This window comes from Gossypium hirsutum, chromosome D12 (genome assembly GCF_007990345.1).
Source record: "Gossypium hirsutum isolate 1008001.06 chromosome D12, Gossypium_hirsutum_v2.1, whole genome shotgun sequence".
In the NCBI taxonomy this organism is placed as follows: Eukaryota; Viridiplantae; Streptophyta; class Magnoliopsida; order Malvales; family Malvaceae; genus Gossypium; species Gossypium hirsutum.
The window spans coordinates 3,113,982-3,131,202 of NC_053448.1; the positions used below are offsets into that span (position 1 = coordinate 3,113,982).

The window sequence follows — 17,221 nt, forward strand, 5'->3', positions numbered from 1 at the left end:
TTTGTACTTGTCCCTGCAGAAAGAAGAACCAAGCTCGAGAAGAGGTCAGTTCCTGGTATATTTGTTGGCTACAGTAGTTGCAAGAAGGGCTACAGAGTATTTGATCCTTCAACCAAGAAGATTTTGGTAAGCAGGGATGTCAAATTCGATGAAGGAAGGTTTTGGAGTCTAGATGGCTCTAACACAAGTCAGTTTGAAGAAGAGCAGATTGACAGCAATCTGGAATTGGCAGAAAATAAAGTCAGTAATGCCAATGTAGATGATGCTCCTGTGAGAGGGACTAGGTCTATTGTTGATATCTACCAAAGATGCAATGTGGCCATTGTTGAGCCTTCAAGCTATGAAGAAGCTGCAATAAGCAAGAGCTGGAAGAAGGCTATGGAGGCTGAAATCGACATGATCCATAAGAATGACACTTGGGATCTGGTAGACAGACCTGATCAGAAGAAGGTCATAGGTGTCAAGTGGGTTTTCAGGACCAAATTCAATGCAGATGGCTCTCTGAACAAGCACAAGGCAAGGCTTGTGGTGAAAGGGTACAATCAACAGTTCGGCATTGATTTTGAGGAGACATTTGCTCCAGTGGCAAGGCTGGATACCATAAAGCTTCTATTTGCTTTCGCTACACAGAAACAGTGGAAGGTCCATCAGCTTGATGTCAAGTCAGCTTTCCTGAATGGCTTTCTTAAAGACGAAATTTATGTTGAACAGCCTGATGGATTTAAAGTCCAAGGAAAGAAGGACAAGGTTTACAAGCTGAAGAAGGCACTCTATGGACTAAAACAGGCTCCTCGAGCCTGGTATGACAGGATAGATTCTTACCTGTTTAGGCTCAATTTCGAGAAAAGTTTGAGTGAGCCAACTTTGTTTATAAAGAAGTCTAAAGATGAGATTTTGCTGATTGTCTCAATATATGTGGATGATTTATTAGTGACTGGAAGCAGGGTCGACTTGATTCAGGAGTTCAAGAAGAATATGCAAGACATGTTTGACATGACAGACTTGGGAATCATGACTTACTTCCTTGGTATGGAAGTAGACCAGTCTGATCAAGGCATTTTTATCAGCCAGCATGCATTTGCCTTAAAAATTCTCACTAAGTTTCATATGGAAAATTGCAAGCCAGTGAGTACACCTCTAGTCATGGGACAGAAGTTGAGCAGCTATGGAGATGAAGAAAAGGTGGATGAAAGAGAGTATAGAAGTCTAATTGGATGTTTGCTATACTTGACAGCAACTAGACCTGACCTTATGCATTCGGTCAGTTTGCTATCTCGTTTTATGCATAGCTGCAACACATCACATTTAAAGGCTGCAAAGAGAATCCTCAGGTATGTGAAAGGATCCTTGAAGTTTGGAGTGATGTTCAAGACAGGAGGTCAGCTGAAGTTATCTGGCTACTCAGACGGTGACTGGGGAGGTTCGATTGATGATATGAGGAGTACTTCAGGCTACCTCTTTTCTCTTGGTTCAGGAGCTTTCTGTTGGAGCTCTAGAAAGCAACAAACAGTTGCTCAATCAACTGCTGAGGCAGAGTACATAGCAGCAGCTGGAGCAGTAAGCCAAGCTATTTGGCTTAGAAAATTGTTGTGTGATTTGAATGAGGAACAATTTGAGCCTACTGAGATTATGGTTGATAATCAATCAGCAATAGCTATCTCCAAGAATGCTGTTTTTCATGGCAAAACAAAGCATTTTAAGCTCAAATTTTATTTTGTTTGAGAGGCAGTACAATCAAAGGATGTGAATCTTGCATATTGTAGTTCACAAGATCAATTGGCTGACATTTTAACAAAGCCTCTTGGTACTATGTGGTTTGAATTTCTTAGAGACTTGGTTGGTGTTTGTTGCCTACAGTCCAAGGAGGAGTGTTGAGCATGGACTGCAATGCAACAGAAGGCCATGATGCAGACCAGCAGCTGCAGCAGACCAGCATTCAAGCAGGACCAGAAGTAGCTTAATTATTTTGTTTACTTTTTGTTCATTTTGTAATGCCATCCAAGCTAAATATAACTAGACTTTTAGAGTTGTTAAGATTTGAATTGATGGATGTAATGGTTAAAAATTGTTCAGCTTTCTTTTGTATTACTTTAGTTGGCAACTTGCCAAAATAGGTGGGAGCAGTTACAAGTTTAGGTAACTGACATTCTAATTTTGTAACTCTTATATTTTCAAATGAAATGAAAAGTAATAGCATTCCATTCAGTTACATATTTTGCTTTTGAGTTTTCTGTTCTGTTTCTGCTTGCTGTTCGAGAGCTTATGCTCTTGGTGTTTTCATTTGTTTGATTTGCTGCTGCCATTGTTCCAACAGGAAACTTTAAACTCCAACTCCATGCATGATACAAAACAAAACCGGCCTGTCCTATCCATCGGACATGAAACCTTGGCCGAAAAATTTTGACAAAGAAAAGAGAGATCAGAGACCAAGCATAGGTAAAGCATAGCTCAACTCTCTCATCTATTCAAATTTGAAAAGAAAAAGGGGGGGATTACAAGAAAGAACATGTGGAACATCTAAGCCAGTCCCAAACAAATTTACTAGCACATGGCTCCGCGTAGATGAACACACCCACCCCAGCAGGACTAACAAGAATGACTGTATAGCCACGTTGACCAAGTATGTGAAGAGCCGGAGCGAAATCAGCATGATAGATGAAGGTGGAGGGCTATCAAGGGCAAATAACAACATTTCAACCAAGATAGCCTTATTAGTTGCATCCTTCCTTCCATGAGTCGCAACTTGGTCCAAAATAAAATTTAGAAACCAACTAAATACAAATGAATAAATTCAGTAATTTTTTTTTATTTGGCCAACAAACAAAGCTTGTAGTCAATGATTTGGCCCCAAGAAGAATTGTCGTCATTGATAATTCACTTCTAAGCAAGTAAAAAAGAGTTTATTCGTCAAGATTAATGTTTTATTGAAAATTTGATCAGTTATAAGAAAAACACGCTTATTTTAAAAAAATTTATTAATAAAAGAAATTTCAAAATTATATATGAACTTTAGTTTAATGTGTAATTTATTCATGAACTTTGATTTATACAATTTTATACATTACATTAATTTAATTCAGTTTTTGCAAATTACTAATACAATTATCGATATAACATATTTAAGTTTATATATTGCAATAAAAATAATTATATATATTGAATATAAAAATAAATTGATATATATATTTTTTATAATAGAAGAGGAATTACATAAATTAAACAATCATAGTTCTTAGAGACATAACACCAATAGCATCAGCACCAAGTTGATCAAGAAACGCCACTGGAGGAGAATAATAGAAAACACTTTGTAATGTTTGCTTCCAAGCCATCGATGCTAGTCATCAGCAAGTTTATTACCCTCCCTATAAACATGTTGGATAACCACCTCCCATTCATTTTTCAAATAGTCTCAAGCTTGCCGAATTAAGTTAAACTCCCCATATTTAGCATCACTTGTCAATCTGTTAACAACATCAATTCTATCTACTTTGAGAATCAATCGTCTCTGTCAATTCCTCCAAGCAAGCCTGAGTCCTTCAACCACACCCCACACCTCCGCTTCCCATATATTTATTTTTTAAATATGTGTAATTAAATCAAAATTAAAGTTTAATATATACACTTGAACCTCAAGCAAAATTTATATGTAGTTTTGAGATTTACCCTAATAAAAACTGCATTTTTTTTTGTTCAAATAAGAACTGTACACTTGGTGAAGGAAAATGTTTGGGAGTAATGGATAGACTTTGGTCAAAATTTGCTATTAGATCCTGTTTTTTTTGTATAAATTGTGAATTTAGTATTTACTAATACAATTATCGATATAGCATATTTTAGCTTGAATCCCAATTAAGACCCAATTAAAGGTTGACACAAACTCAATAACCCTTAACATATACATATGAGAGCATGAGACACAAGGGGTATTTATAGAACAGTATAAAGTTTCAAGGTTCCAGTTTCAATTGAAAATGATGAAAGACAACCCTGAACCAAAAAGGATCGTTCCAACCATTTCCAAGCTATGGTGTTAACAGCAAACCCCCAAGATACAAACTTCAGGATGTACAATTTATGCATCGATAATCCAGTTAACAACATATATATGGGCAAGAAGAAAAAGCTGAAACCTTTCCTCGATGTCATTGTTTATGATTTCAGAACCCTCTCTATGGCAGCTATATAGAAGTCCTTCGGCATGGTGCCAACAACAGATTCCCGCTTCTCTCCATTTTTGAACAGCAACACCACCGGTACTGCCTTTATTTCATAATCCTCTGCAATTGGAAAGTCATCGTCAGTATTCAGAATGAAGCAGCTGAGTCTCCCGGCATACTCTCCTGCGATCTCATCAATAATCCGGTGGACCATTCTACAGGGGCCACACCAGCTTGCATAAAATTCTACAAGAACAGGGGAATCACTGTTCAACACTGATTTCTCCCATGTGTCTTTAGTAACAACAGCAGCTGTATATAATCGATGGAACAAGGTCACTTTAGCATTCAAATCTTCTGTACTATCAGCAGAACTCAACAAAAAAGAAACTAGAAGCAATGAACTGAATATAAACAAGCAAGCTATAAAACCCACTGTGGTCTTGATACTGAAGCAGCATTAGATCATTACCTTTGGAAAACAAAGAGATATCTTGTTCAATAGTTCCTTTCAGCTTCTAAAAGTTTAGAAAATAAATTAATATAATATCTCAACTAATTCAACCACTATGATATATGACAAAACATTGATCACCCCTAATATCTGATTATAAGGTTATAAGGAGAACTGACCATCTCACCTTTTCCAAAATTCTCTCTTCTATGTAGTGTATTATTTCAAACTTAAAAACATAGCAGGATGTTGGACATCGCAATGATAATTTTTTTAACTGGTAGATCGTATCCATTTCAGCAAAGGAATCACCTTTGGAAACTTCAAAGAGCTCGCATATAGTTTATCTTCACAGCATGTGAAAAAATTACCCTCGGATCTAATCTACCAGGATACAGAACAACAAATCTTCACGGAATTGGTTCGGACTTTGGATCTACACATATCTGGATTGCATACAATCAGTATATTTGTAGATCCAGTATCAGATTAATCCAGCCAAAGTCAAAAAGAGACAAAAAATTCCAAATACCCACCCTACTAATTGCTATGAAATTAATCCGAAAATTCCCTCATATTATGGAGCTATTTTTTACTCTTTCTTTTTCCGCCGTGAATGTCTTGTTCATGGAGCTGTTCAGGGAAGGAAATTAATGATCGAGCTTTTTTGTGAAAAGCTTTAGGAAAGTATCAGTGAAAGACCTTTGTTTGCTGTTTTAAATTCCGCCAACTTTACACATCTTTAATTAGCATCTTATTTCCAATAAAAAAAACACCAAACATAGGGAAAAGTGAGTGATCTACGATGCTCAGAGTTGTAAATCAAGGCTTCATTGAAGGTTGAAATCCAACATTTTAACACTTGATTGAAATCACCAAATCTTCTAAGTCAAACAATTTCCTAGATTTGTGGCTAGCGATTACAACTGGGATCAAGTGAATATTTGAACAAAGACACACTCTGGTTGCATTAAGCTAGATTTGTAACATTTTGCCTCTAGTGTTTTCTTTCTTCAAGTTTCTGGGCAACCAATCAATCAAACATCACGGGATACGCCACCATCCAACAAAAATGAAATAAAATATCAAGTAATATGTTAAGTGGTAGAATCAGATCAAAGAAATACCCACCAATTCAAAGAGTAGAGAGGAGAAAGAGAATACCTTTGGGTGCACGAGAAGAAAGGGCCTTGGGAGAGAGAGGAGGGGCATTACGAAGCTTGAAGGACCCATTTTTCAAAGGAAAGAAGAAGGTTGAAGAGTTGAGGTTAAAGGGGAAGTGAGAAGCAATGGGGAGGGGAGGAAGGCTGGTGGAAGCAAAATAAGACGGAATAATCGAAATAGAAGAAGCCATTACTGAAGTAAGAAAGAAAGAGGAATCTGTTTGGTTATTTACTTTTTTTTCCGTATCAGCAGGCGCTCACCATAAAACAAAGGAAATGAATTGAATTGACAACAAGAGATGCTGAGATTACTAAATAAATATCACGTTTTCTTTCTGTTCTGTTGATTTTTCGATCCCAGACAAAGGCCAAAAAAAGGGTGGGCCCCTATGAAGTCTGGTTTGTTAGGTGGCTCTGAGGATGGGCATGGGTTCCCTAATTGGATTCAACCACTCCCAATCACAACAACTCCACATGCACTCACAACATCTGTTTGATTGCCAGTAAAATATTTTCCGTAAAATAATTTTTGAAAAATATTTTACTTTTCTGTAAAATAATTTACTGAAAAATATTTTCTGATGTTTGATTGAATCTGTGTAAAATATTTTTTTGCTATTTGGTAGATTTCTTGAAAATATTTTCCGAAAAAGTTGTTTTTGTATATATTAATGTGTATTAATAAATTTTTATATTTTAAATTATTTTTACATATATTGCAATGATTTATTTATAATAATACTCAATTATTAAGCTACAATATTGATCGTTATAAATTGAAAAAAAACTAATATCAAATAAATTATTTGTAATTGTGTTAAAAAAACAAGTATTGAATAATTAAAAAAACAAGTTATTGGAAAATCGATAAACAGAAGCAATTTTCTACCGGAAATGAAGGAAGGAATGAAGGAGGCGATAGAGAGGAAAGCACGGAAAATGTCTTACGAAAATTGAAAGGGTAAGACATTTTCCCTAAAATGTAACCCATTTTCCCTTGTTTTGGAGTTCATTTTCCAAATGGAAAATGTTTTCCGCCAATCAAACGCTAGAAAAGTTGAAAATGATTTTTCGAAAAATCAATTACGTCAATCAAACAGACCCTAAATGAAACTCCTAATCCTATTATGGTTCCATTCACTACTGGAGCTGAATTCGACTACCTTAATGTTGGCATGAACCAACGGATTACTTGGTTAATCCTGGATTAAGCTTATGGAAACTGCTTGTCCTTGACCAAAAGGCCTCAAGGTGTGACTATCCGAAGATTGAGATTTTACAACGATCATAAAATAAACATGACGATGCCAGCATGTTTTCCGTGGCTAATATTTGAGTAACAAGGTGGCACATTGCAAAGAAAATCTGAACCTTGTGAGCTAATACGGGCTTACGGTACCACAAGCATCATGAATATAAACTTGACATGTTGACCTCAATCAAAGACACTGAAACCTTACAACAGGACTTTTACATTTGAAACAAGGAATTATTGATCATGACATGCATTGCATTATTATACAGATTTTTTATTGCATAGTCTTCCTGTTTTCCATATTTTATTTTCAGGTTAGAAGAGTACGGATTGACAAGTTAATGATTCCATTTACATTCGGAATACACCATATTTGGTATCTTCTAATGGGCGATTCATGGAAGCAGAGATGCAGAGCCCCACAATTTTCCTGGTATCAGCAGGATCTATAATACCATCATCCCAGAGCCTAGCTGTTGAGTAGTACGGATTCCCCTCTCTCTCATATGCCTCCATAACCTTAGCCTTGAACTTCTCTTCTTCCTCACTTGTCCACTATAGTACCAAAATGTGCAAGCACAGAGAAATAAGCATACAAATATAAGCATTTTGCGATGCAATAGAAGAAAAACAAACATTCACTCCTCAAGAAGAAACTAAAAGCTTACCTGAATTCCTTGCCTTTTCTTGTTGGCCCCTTCAATTTGAGACAGCACTCCAGCAGCCTAATTGTTTCCGGAATAGTTCAGTAATCAGCCAAAACTCCAAAAGTTCCAAGTAAACAAAACTAACAAGATAGTCAACAGATGTCTGCATAACTATTAAAATGTCTGGCTACCTAAAGCAGAATGGAGGATGGACGATTGTGGAGTTTATAATAATTTCAATCAGCACATTGATTCATGTTTTAGTAGATAAAGACAAAGAATCCCACTTATTTATAAGGCAAGTAAGCTGCAAGCATGATGAAATTTCATGACATATTCTACACAATTATAGGATGACAGAAATCCAAATTCTTAGATCAGAGAAGATTTAACTATTCTTATTATGTAAGAACGTATTGATTCACCTGTGCACCGCCCATCACAGATATTCTTGAATTTGGCCAAAGGAACAGGAAATTTGGGTTAAAAGCACGGCCACACATTGCATAATTTCCCGCACCAAAACTTCCACCAATCATTATAGTCACTTTTGGCACCTGTAAAATCATCATTCAAGAGAGATGCTGAGGTAAAAATTATAGACATTTGCGGCTGTTGATTTCTATCATGTATGTACCCCAGGTGATATATGTCAAAGTAGACGATGGAACATTTATACAACTATGGAGGTAAAAGAAAAAAAATGCAACTTATTTATGCATGGTCCAATCAGTGTATATTATAAGAATGACACAGAACCAATAAACAAAGTTGGAAGATGGTACCTACCTTTGCGCAAGAAACTGCCATCACCAATTTTGCTCCAGATTTTGCAATACCATTTGCCTCGGATCTTGAGCCAACCTAGCAAATGAAATAAATAAATAATCAGTATGGTAGTGCTAATAAATAAATAATGACATGCAGTCATTTCAAACCAAGTGCATAAATTCTACTAAATCAGTTTGATGAGCAAAACTCTGCATGATTCGTGAATGCAACAACAGAACACATTAGATAGACTTCCATCAAAAAAGTAATGAAAGAAATAGTGGGACCATGTACCATAAACCCAGTGATGTTCTGAAGAAAGACCAAAGGAATGTTACGCTGAGAACAAAGTTCGATGAAATGGGTTCCTTTAAGTGCAGATTCGTTAAATAATATCCCATTATTACCAAGGATCCCTACAGGTTGTCCGTAAATTCTAGCAAAACCTGTTACAAGTGTCTGCACCAACATCATCAAGGTTAGAAGGTTCATGCATATTATAGGAAAAAAGAACTGAAAATCCAAGATATATGCAAGTCCTCACAGTTCCATACAGTTTCTTGAACTCATCAAACTCACTTCCATCAACAATTCGAGCAATGACTGATCGAACATCAAACTGCTGCTTGTGGTCTACTGGTGCAATGGAACGGAGTTCCTTAACATCATACAATGGTTCTTTAAATTCAAGGTTTGCGGGTGGAGATGAACTCAACATCCCTTGTTTCCCAGCCAAGTGCAAGTTCTTAACAATATTCCTCCCGAGAGCAAGTCCATGCATTTCATCTAGAGAAAGATATTAAAAAAATAATTGCAAACGTTCACATAATGCTAAAGTTCAGTGATTCCAGCAGCTGGAACAGAGGATAAGGAAACAATACCTTGAGCAAAATAATCTGAAACCCCAGAGGTCTTACAATGAACAGTAGCACCCCCTAAATCCTCTGCAGACACTTCCTCTCCTGTAGCAGCCTGTCAAAACTTCCCTTTTAAGTATCATCTAATCCAAACAAAAACACATTGGAAGAGATAAGTGCAAGGGAACTAACTTTGACAAGAGGTGGTCCAGCTAGAAAAATGGTACCATTTCCTTTAACCATCACACTTTCATCAGCCATGGCAGGAATATAGGCACCCCCAGCAGTGCAAGAGCCTAATACCAATGCAATTTGAGGAATTCCTTGAGCAGACAAGGTAGCTTGATTATAAAAAATTCTACCAAAATTTTCCTTGTCTGGAAAAACCTCAGCTTGCTTTGGAAGAAAAGCACCCCCACTATCAACTAAATAAACACAAGGTAATTTGCATTGAGCAGCAATTTCTTGAGCTCTTAGATGTTTCTTAATGGTGATAGGATAGTAAGTTCCTCCTTTAACAGTCGGGTCATTAGCCACAAACATACAAAGTCTCCCATGAACTGGACCAATTCCTGTTATTATTCCACCTGATGGTAAAGGGTCTTCGTATAATTCATGCCCTGCAAGCTTTTTACATTAAATTTTAAATAAGAAAGCAGAACCCACCAGATTAAAAAAGGAAAAAAAAAGACCCAATTTAGAAGAGAAGAAAAGGAAAAAAGAACCTGAGACAATTCGAGGAAAGAAGAACCAGGATCAAGAAGACGATCGAGTCGTTCCCTAGGGAGAAGCTTATATCTGCTCCTGTTCCTTTTCACAGCAGTTTCTCCTCCTCCAGCAAGAACCTTAAATCAAATGATTTTTTTCTTTTAAAGAGATAGCACTAAGAGAAGAATTGGGTATAAATTTTAAAGGGAAAAAAGGAAGTAACCTTGTTGATATGGGATTGAAGGTCAGACAAGAGACGTTCCATGGCATCGGAATTCTGGACAAAATTGTCGGAGCTACGATTGACCCCATCGGGGAGGATTCCTATGGAGAAGCGTTTGGTCTGGAGGTGGTGGATTGGATTAGCAATAAGACCTGGGGCTGAATTTGCACTCCCAAAAGCTGAAGTTGAAGCTGCTTTCCTCACCAGAGCCCTTAGCATTTCTAACTCTTGATCGTCTGTCTCAGTTGCCAAAAGAAAATCAAAATTAGCTGAACAAGCAGTCCACTGTAGAGTTTATCGAATACGTCATTTTATGATTTTAATAGTTTATCATCGTCTCCCGTCGGTAAAAGTACCAGGGAAGCCCCTGTATTTAAGTGAAGATTGCATTTTGGCACCTTTACTGAAAATATGAACAAATTAATCCTTATATATTTCGAAACTTGCAAATTAACTCCTCCTTAAAATTTTTTCTGTTAAATGAAGTGAACTTAAATCCATAATGAAAATTTTTTTTTTGGTTAAACTATAAATGGTCATCTAAGTATGCATTTCGTTCTATTTTAGTCACAAATCTTTTTTTTTTGATTTAGTCACAAACTTTTCTACATTAAATATTTTAGTCACTCTGATGTGAGCATTTTTTATTGGGCTAGTAACAAAATTAGCTCTATAATATTTATATATTTTTATCAACTTGATCCTAAATATAAAAAAATAATTCAACAAATTTAACCCTCAATGTTTACAAAATCCATTATTTTAATTCTAATTCTAAAAATAATAATAAATTACACCCTCAATATTTACAAAATCTATCAATTTAGTACTAACTCTAAAAATTTTAAAAAATAATATTTTTTTAAATTCATTTTTAGTTGTTTATAACCCATTGGCTAACCCATGTGAAATATTGAAATAAGAAAAAGAGTACCCTCTTTCAAATCACCTGCAACAATTTTTTTTTACTATAATTTAGGCTTCACACTGGACCAAACCAATTGATTTGAAACCTATATGGAATAATTGGATACATTACTACCCGAACAATTTAACGCCTTTATTTTCTTTTGGATCTTAAATTTTTTTATGTTTTATCCCAACTTTTTAGAGTTTTTTTGCAAGTGACTTGAAAGAGAGTCCTCTTTTTTTCTTATTTTAATATCTTAGATGGGTTAGCCATAAGAATGGCAAAAAAACCTGAATCAAACGAGTTTTGAGCCGATTTGACCCGATAATGTCGGAGGTCTTTTTTGTAGTTAGGGGTCAAGGCAGGGTGGGTTAAATTTTTAAAAATTGTCGAGTCGGGTTTAGAACGAAACTGCCCACCACGCCTCAGGATGTTTATGAAATTACCTTCTATACATATTTAATATTAATTAAATTAAATTAAAAATCTTCAAAATTTATCACTATTAATCTCATTCTATTGTCTCTATACTAGTCCCCTTTCACCCTAAAGGTTATTTCCCCCATTTTCTATTTCTTAATTTTGTAATTTATTAAAAGAATCTTTGTTCATTCTTTTCTCTTTTGTGCTATAACCACAGCATGTGTGTAAATATGCATTAGCACACAACTCCAGAGATAAATCATTAAAAAAATCTAATAAAAAATCGTACCAAAAACCTTTCATTTTTAATTTTTAATTAATCACAATTCTACTAAAAATTAAAAATAAAATTAAACTTGGGCCGGATCTGATCAAAGTTGGGTATACTATTAATTTTCAGGTTTGGGTTTGGAGTGGGTTAAATTTTTTAAAGTCGGAGCATAGTGGTAGAGCATCGGGGTGAGGCAGGGCAGGCAAAAGATAGCCTGCCTCATTGCCATCACTAGTTAGCCAATAGGTTATAAAGGACTAAAAATGAACTTTTTTAAAAATATATATTTTTTTAAAAGTTTTATAGTTAGGACAAAATTGACAAATTTTTTAAATATTTAGGACCAAATTTATTATTTTTTTATATTTAAGATCAAATTGATAGAATGTGCAAACATTATAAAGCTAATTTTATTACTCGACCAATAAAAAAAGCTCAAATCAGCTCAAAGTGATTAAAATATTAAATTTTGAAAAGTTCAGTGATTAAATCGAAAAAATTAATAGTTGAGTAACCAAAATAGAGCAAAAGGTATAGTTAGGTGACCATTTTTATAGTTTACCTATAAAAAATAAATTTCAGCATGATGGACGTCATTATTTAATAGAAAATTTTAATGAACAGACTAATTTGTACATTTCAAAATGTATAAGGGTTAATTTGTCAATTTTTTCAGTAGAGGGCCGAAATGTAATCCATCCCTAAGTATAAGGGATTCCTCGGTATTTTTACCTCTCCCGTCGCGTTTGCGTGTAATTCATATCCATTTCCATTGGATCCTGAAAACGCAGCGTTCTACCCACTCTCCTTATACTTTGGATGCCACAACGACACCATTGTGAGTCACTGTGTAACTGTAACATAAGAGTGTTACAATTTTTGTTTTTCAAGTTTTACGGGTTACAAGTAATTTAACACTCATTTCAACTAAAATTCGGGTAATTTACATAGTTGGTGCTTTAATTATTAGCATGTTTTAGTGCACACTATCAAAACTTTAACAATTCTATATTCAAAGCCCGCTTTAAATATTAAAACTCAAATTTCAAATTTTGAAATTTTAATATTACAAAATTTACAAATAGTTAATTTATAAACTTATGTGAATTTACACGAACATCAACGAAGTTACAGCTGGTACCAACAAACTTGCCTCCTTCAATATGCTTAGCGAACTCAACTGGTATGCCACCTCCATGTGTCCCCTACACGTGTCCTAAACAGGTGATGTAGCAACGCACACTCGACTTGACTGCCAGGTCCGAATATGAAACACCACATTCGTTGTCGAAGCAACTCGAATTAGCTTCTTTTAAATAATCAAGACAAGTATCAATCAAATATCACAATAAACAAAACATTCATTTTGTCTATAAACATTTACAAGTCATTTAAAACACTTTAGAATCATTTTAAATTGAGTTCTAGGTGTTCGGGGATGACCGGGACCAAATTCGAGTCTCTGGGAGTCAAAACAAGGGAGACTGTTTTAATATACTTGTACTTGTAGAAGTTTGACTTCTATTGGTATAAGGCCCTGCTATTGTTCATTGTCTATTAACTTAATTGTACAAACACATCTGTCCACTTGTACCAATAGAAGTTTGACAGGCCCCAAAACTTACCTAGTTTAGTCCAAAACATTACCAAATCATCTCAATACATTAGAGGACATTATAAACAAGTTCCAAACACCATTCTAAGCATATCTAAAACATCTTTAAACACATGGTCACAACATATACACATCATCACAACTCCATACATGAAAAACAACTTACTTTCTATAAACAACACTTCAAAATTTGTATAAACATGTCAAAATGAGCACCATACCAATTCATATCATTCCATATTAATTGTCATTTAATATATCTCATTTTTTATAACCCCTATTAACTGGATATGGACTCAAGACGGATATACAAATCATCCAACCATGCCACCAATATAACTGACACTTAGTGCATCATCGAAATATCTGAAGTAACATGCACTCCATGTCTTATCGGTATAGTGTATTTGATATTTTGAAGCATATATAAATTACATGTTATAAGTCATTACATAACAATTTCATCCCATACTCAATTCATTTGCATATGAATATTTATCATTACATGACATTATCATGCTTTCTCGTATTGCTTGCCACATTCATTTCATATTCATACTTTTGCCTTAAATCATCACATACATATCAATATATATATTTACATCTCATACACAACCAATATAGCAATTCACATCATTTACTATTTGAAATCACATTTTTACTCATCATATATCACATTTATCTCTTATCTATATTTTTTTCTTTAAACAAATTATACATACAACTACACAAACTTTCATCACAAATGCAACAATTCACCATATTGCAAATACTTATCAATCATGAGACAAGTAGTTTTGTTACCTTAATAAAGTTATTACTTATCAATACATATATACATATATTAGATTCAAGGTCATGAAAGCACAAACCGAAATAGGACTACTCGTTTACAACCTTTGCCTTCCCTTAGTCCCACGACGTCCTGACGTCGCCTTTAGCTACATACAATAAATTCGACCATGGAAACAATATTAGTTTCACTCAAAACTCAAAAAAACACATAAATTAAACATAAATTGTATTTTATTTATCTATTTTAGTTCCTATAAGCCCTAGTATCTGAAATGCTCGTATCTTTCAATATTTAGTAATTATAAACCAATTTCATATTTCTTCACTAGGTACCTTTAGCTTTCAATCCATGACATAATTTTCTAGTAGGTTTCAATTTATTTAATTTGGTCCCTAATATAAAAATTAACTAATAAGCTTAGTTCAAATTCTAATTTAACCTTTAAATATAGTCCTAATATATACCAAGCCTATCTTTCATAAATCCATCATTATTAAGCTTCAAGTTCACTAAATTCATTAATGGAAACTTGATTAAAACTCAATAATTAGAGATTCTAACACATGGGCATGAATTGCTAAGCTTAGGTTATTAACATTCTATAAAAATCATCAAAGAAAACTCTCTTTAGCTAATTTGGACCAATTACGGATAGGAAACTTGTGAGCTTTTTTTCTTTTCTTTTCTTAAGACATGGATGACACAACAAGGGAGGAAGACCAAAAACATAATTCTCTCCCTCACTCACTATATATTCATATATATATATAATTAGTCCCTAATTAAACTTGATTAATCAAGATTGGATGGTCATGATTTAATCTCATTTAAGTTAGTGGGATTTCAAGGTAAAAGATGAAGCTTAGCCACTTAATATGTTTCTCATGTAGTCCAATATCAATATGGTCCTTGGTCAAATTTCTAAGTAAGTCCACTTGCATTTTCTAAATAAAAATTTAATAACTATTTCACTTTTACAATTTAGTCCTTGTACTATAATTAATGACATTCTCAATTTAATAACTCGAGTAATCTAATAATATATTTTCGTACTAAATACATAATTTCTTCCATTAATAATTTCACTAACTCGATTTACGAAATTCAGCTATGAAATCATATTTTTCGATACTGGCTAAAATCAGGTAGTTACAAGTGAGCTACATACCATATACCATACACGTGTCTCCGTTAGGTAAACCTTAGGCATCAGTCAACACCATGGCGAATCGTTGCTAAACCTAATATGTCATATACTCGACTTAGAATGTCACATGTAGGGTCTCGGGTGCTAAACCCTTGCTAAACCTTCGTCAGGTGCATGTAGGGTCTCGGGTTCATTGATTACCAAGCTATCCTATTATGTCATATACTCGACTTAGAATGTCACATCACCGTCACTGCAAGGATAGAAGGTATAACTTTGTTGTCAGTAAGCCCAAGACGCGTGAACTCCCTTGTCTCCCATATATAAACCCAATCACAACACCTGATAGAAGGCAGAGACCAAGAGACTTAGAACCTTCTCCCCCTCCTACTTGAACCGATCCTTTCAATTCCCTTCTCATTCACCAAGAACGATAGCTCTCTGCCCCAATCTAGGTAAAACATCACCATCACAACCTTCTTTGCCTTGTTGATTTTACATGTCAACAATCTTGAATATTTTTAATACCAAAATAATACTAACATGACATTTTGGTAATAAAAATAAAGACACGAGAATATAATGATGCCAATTATTCCTTCACTTATGAATTTTTTTATTAATTTATAAGAGTTATGTTTATATGTAATTTTGACATCTAAAATATTATTTATATATTAAAATTAAATTTTACAAATAATTGATACTAATTTTTTAAAAGTATTTAAAATTGATATTTCATATGTTATAATATTCACAAATTTGAATATCATTTAAATTAACTTATAATTTACTTTATCTCATGTTAAAAATGAATTTTTTTTACTTTTCACAATGTTTTTTTACGATAATACTAAACACTTAAAATATTAAACTACACTTTTCAAAAACATTTTTTATAGTAATTTTGAAATGTAATTGCCTAAATCATGTTTGAGCCAAAGTTTGTAGTGGTAGCCATGGAAAAAATTGGTTGGATCAAGTTTGATGCTTGGTAAAGTTAAAGACTACGATACCAAAAAAAAAAGGTTATTAAAATGAATTGTTGAGAAATTTCCATTAATAAATTGGAGTGATGATTTGAGAAGTGACCATTACTATACCAACCTAATTTTTAATAGTGTAAAAAAAAAAGCAGTTTTGGGTCCCCTTTTTCGTAAACCAAGTCCTTAAATATTTAATAGAGACACTTACAGAGTTAGTGTATTATTGAATTGGATTTTGGACAGCCAATTTAGTCGAAATTGTGGTTAATTAGGGCCCATGGACTAAATTTAAAGTCCAATCGCTATAGATTTTTAATTAGTAAATGACTTGGGGACTTAAATTCTAATTAACAAAAGTTCAAAATAACAATTATACCGTGTTAAATGTCATATAAGTGGACGGTATGATTAGGGGACCATTAACTTAAGTAAAATAAGGTTTAATTAATTAAATTAAGGTTAATTAAGCTAAATTATAATTTAATACTAGTATATAAGTTAATTTTTGGTGGAAGGAAAAAGAATTTCATCTCCTTCAACCGAATTTAAGAAAAAAAGAAGAAGAAGAGCTTGACACCATAGCCAAGGGTTTGGAGCTTTTTGGCTTTAATTTCAAGTAAGTCCCTAGCTATTTTTCTTTGATTTTTATGGAATTTGAATAATGAGAGCTTGATCTAGCTAACCCATGCACTAATTTTAAAAAATTTTAGAGTTTTAGAAAGTTTCCATGATAGAGAATTGAATGATTTTGGTGTTAAATTGTTAAAAATTAAGCTTAGTATTTGAAAATGACTAAGCTTAATTGTTAGTTTAGTACATTAGGGATCAAATTGAA

General features: G+C 34.0%; 2 protein-coding genes across 4 annotated transcripts; both read right to left on the reverse strand.

Annotated features, from left to right (window-relative positions):
- Positions 1–3,943: 3,943 nt before the first annotated feature.
- LOC107953391 (thioredoxin M3, chloroplastic) lies at positions 3,944–6,108 on the reverse strand. Of its 3 annotated transcripts, none has more exons than XM_016888700.2 (3): positions 5,779–6,108; positions 4,633–4,678; positions 3,944–4,472 (listed from the first exon to the last, which is right to left on the reverse strand). In XM_016888700.2, the coding sequence occupies exons 1-3, from the start codon at positions 5,845–5,847 to the stop codon at positions 4,153–4,155; spliced, it is 435 nt and encodes a 144-aa protein (XP_016744189.1). In that variant the 5' UTR covers positions 5,848–6,108; the 3' UTR covers positions 3,944–4,152. The 3 variants fall into 3 exon arrangements, with proteins under 3 accessions (XP_016744189.1, XP_016744188.1, XP_016744187.1); XM_016888699.2 differs by lacking the exon at positions 5,779–6,108 and adding an exon at positions 4,802–5,060; XM_016888698.2 differs by lacking the exon at positions 4,633–4,678.
- A 1,113-nt stretch (positions 6,109–7,221) lies between these two features.
- LOC107953393 (methylcrotonoyl-CoA carboxylase beta chain, mitochondrial) lies at positions 7,222–10,532 on the reverse strand. Its single transcript, XM_041108233.1, has 10 exons — positions 10,239–10,532; positions 10,033–10,152; positions 9,500–9,934; positions 9,332–9,422; positions 8,995–9,236; positions 8,745–8,909; positions 8,469–8,543; positions 8,105–8,236; positions 7,701–7,757; positions 7,222–7,587 (listed from the first exon to the last, which is right to left on the reverse strand). The coding sequence occupies exons 1-10, from the start codon at positions 10,455–10,457 to the stop codon at positions 7,384–7,386; spliced, it is 1,740 nt and encodes a 579-aa protein (XP_040964167.1). The 5' UTR covers positions 10,458–10,532; the 3' UTR covers positions 7,222–7,383.
- Between the last annotated feature and the right edge of the window lie 6,689 nt (positions 10,533–17,221).

Excerpts from the sequence above, each read along its gene's own strand:
- LOC107953391 (XM_016888698.2), bottom strand. The coding sequence starts at position 5,968 with ATGGCTTCTTCTATTTCGATTATTCCGTCTTATTTTGCTTCCACCAGC. Across the intron at positions 4,473-5,778 it reads TTCTTCTCGTGCACCCAAAG|CTGCTGTTGTTACTAAAGAC; the intron begins GTATTCTCTTTC and ends GATTATATACAG.
- LOC107953393 (XM_041108233.1), bottom strand. The coding sequence starts at position 10,457 with ATGCTAAGGGCTCTGGTGAGGAAAGCAGCTTCAACTTCAGCTTTTGGG. Across the intron at positions 10,153-10,238 it reads TTCAATCCCATATCAACAAG|GTTCTTGCTGGAGGAGGAGA; the intron begins GTTACTTCCTTT and ends ATTTGATTTAAG. Across the intron at positions 8,910-8,994 it reads TCAAGAAACTGTATGGAACT|ACACTTGTAACAGGTTTTGC; the intron begins GTGAGGACTTGC and ends ATGTTGGTGCAG.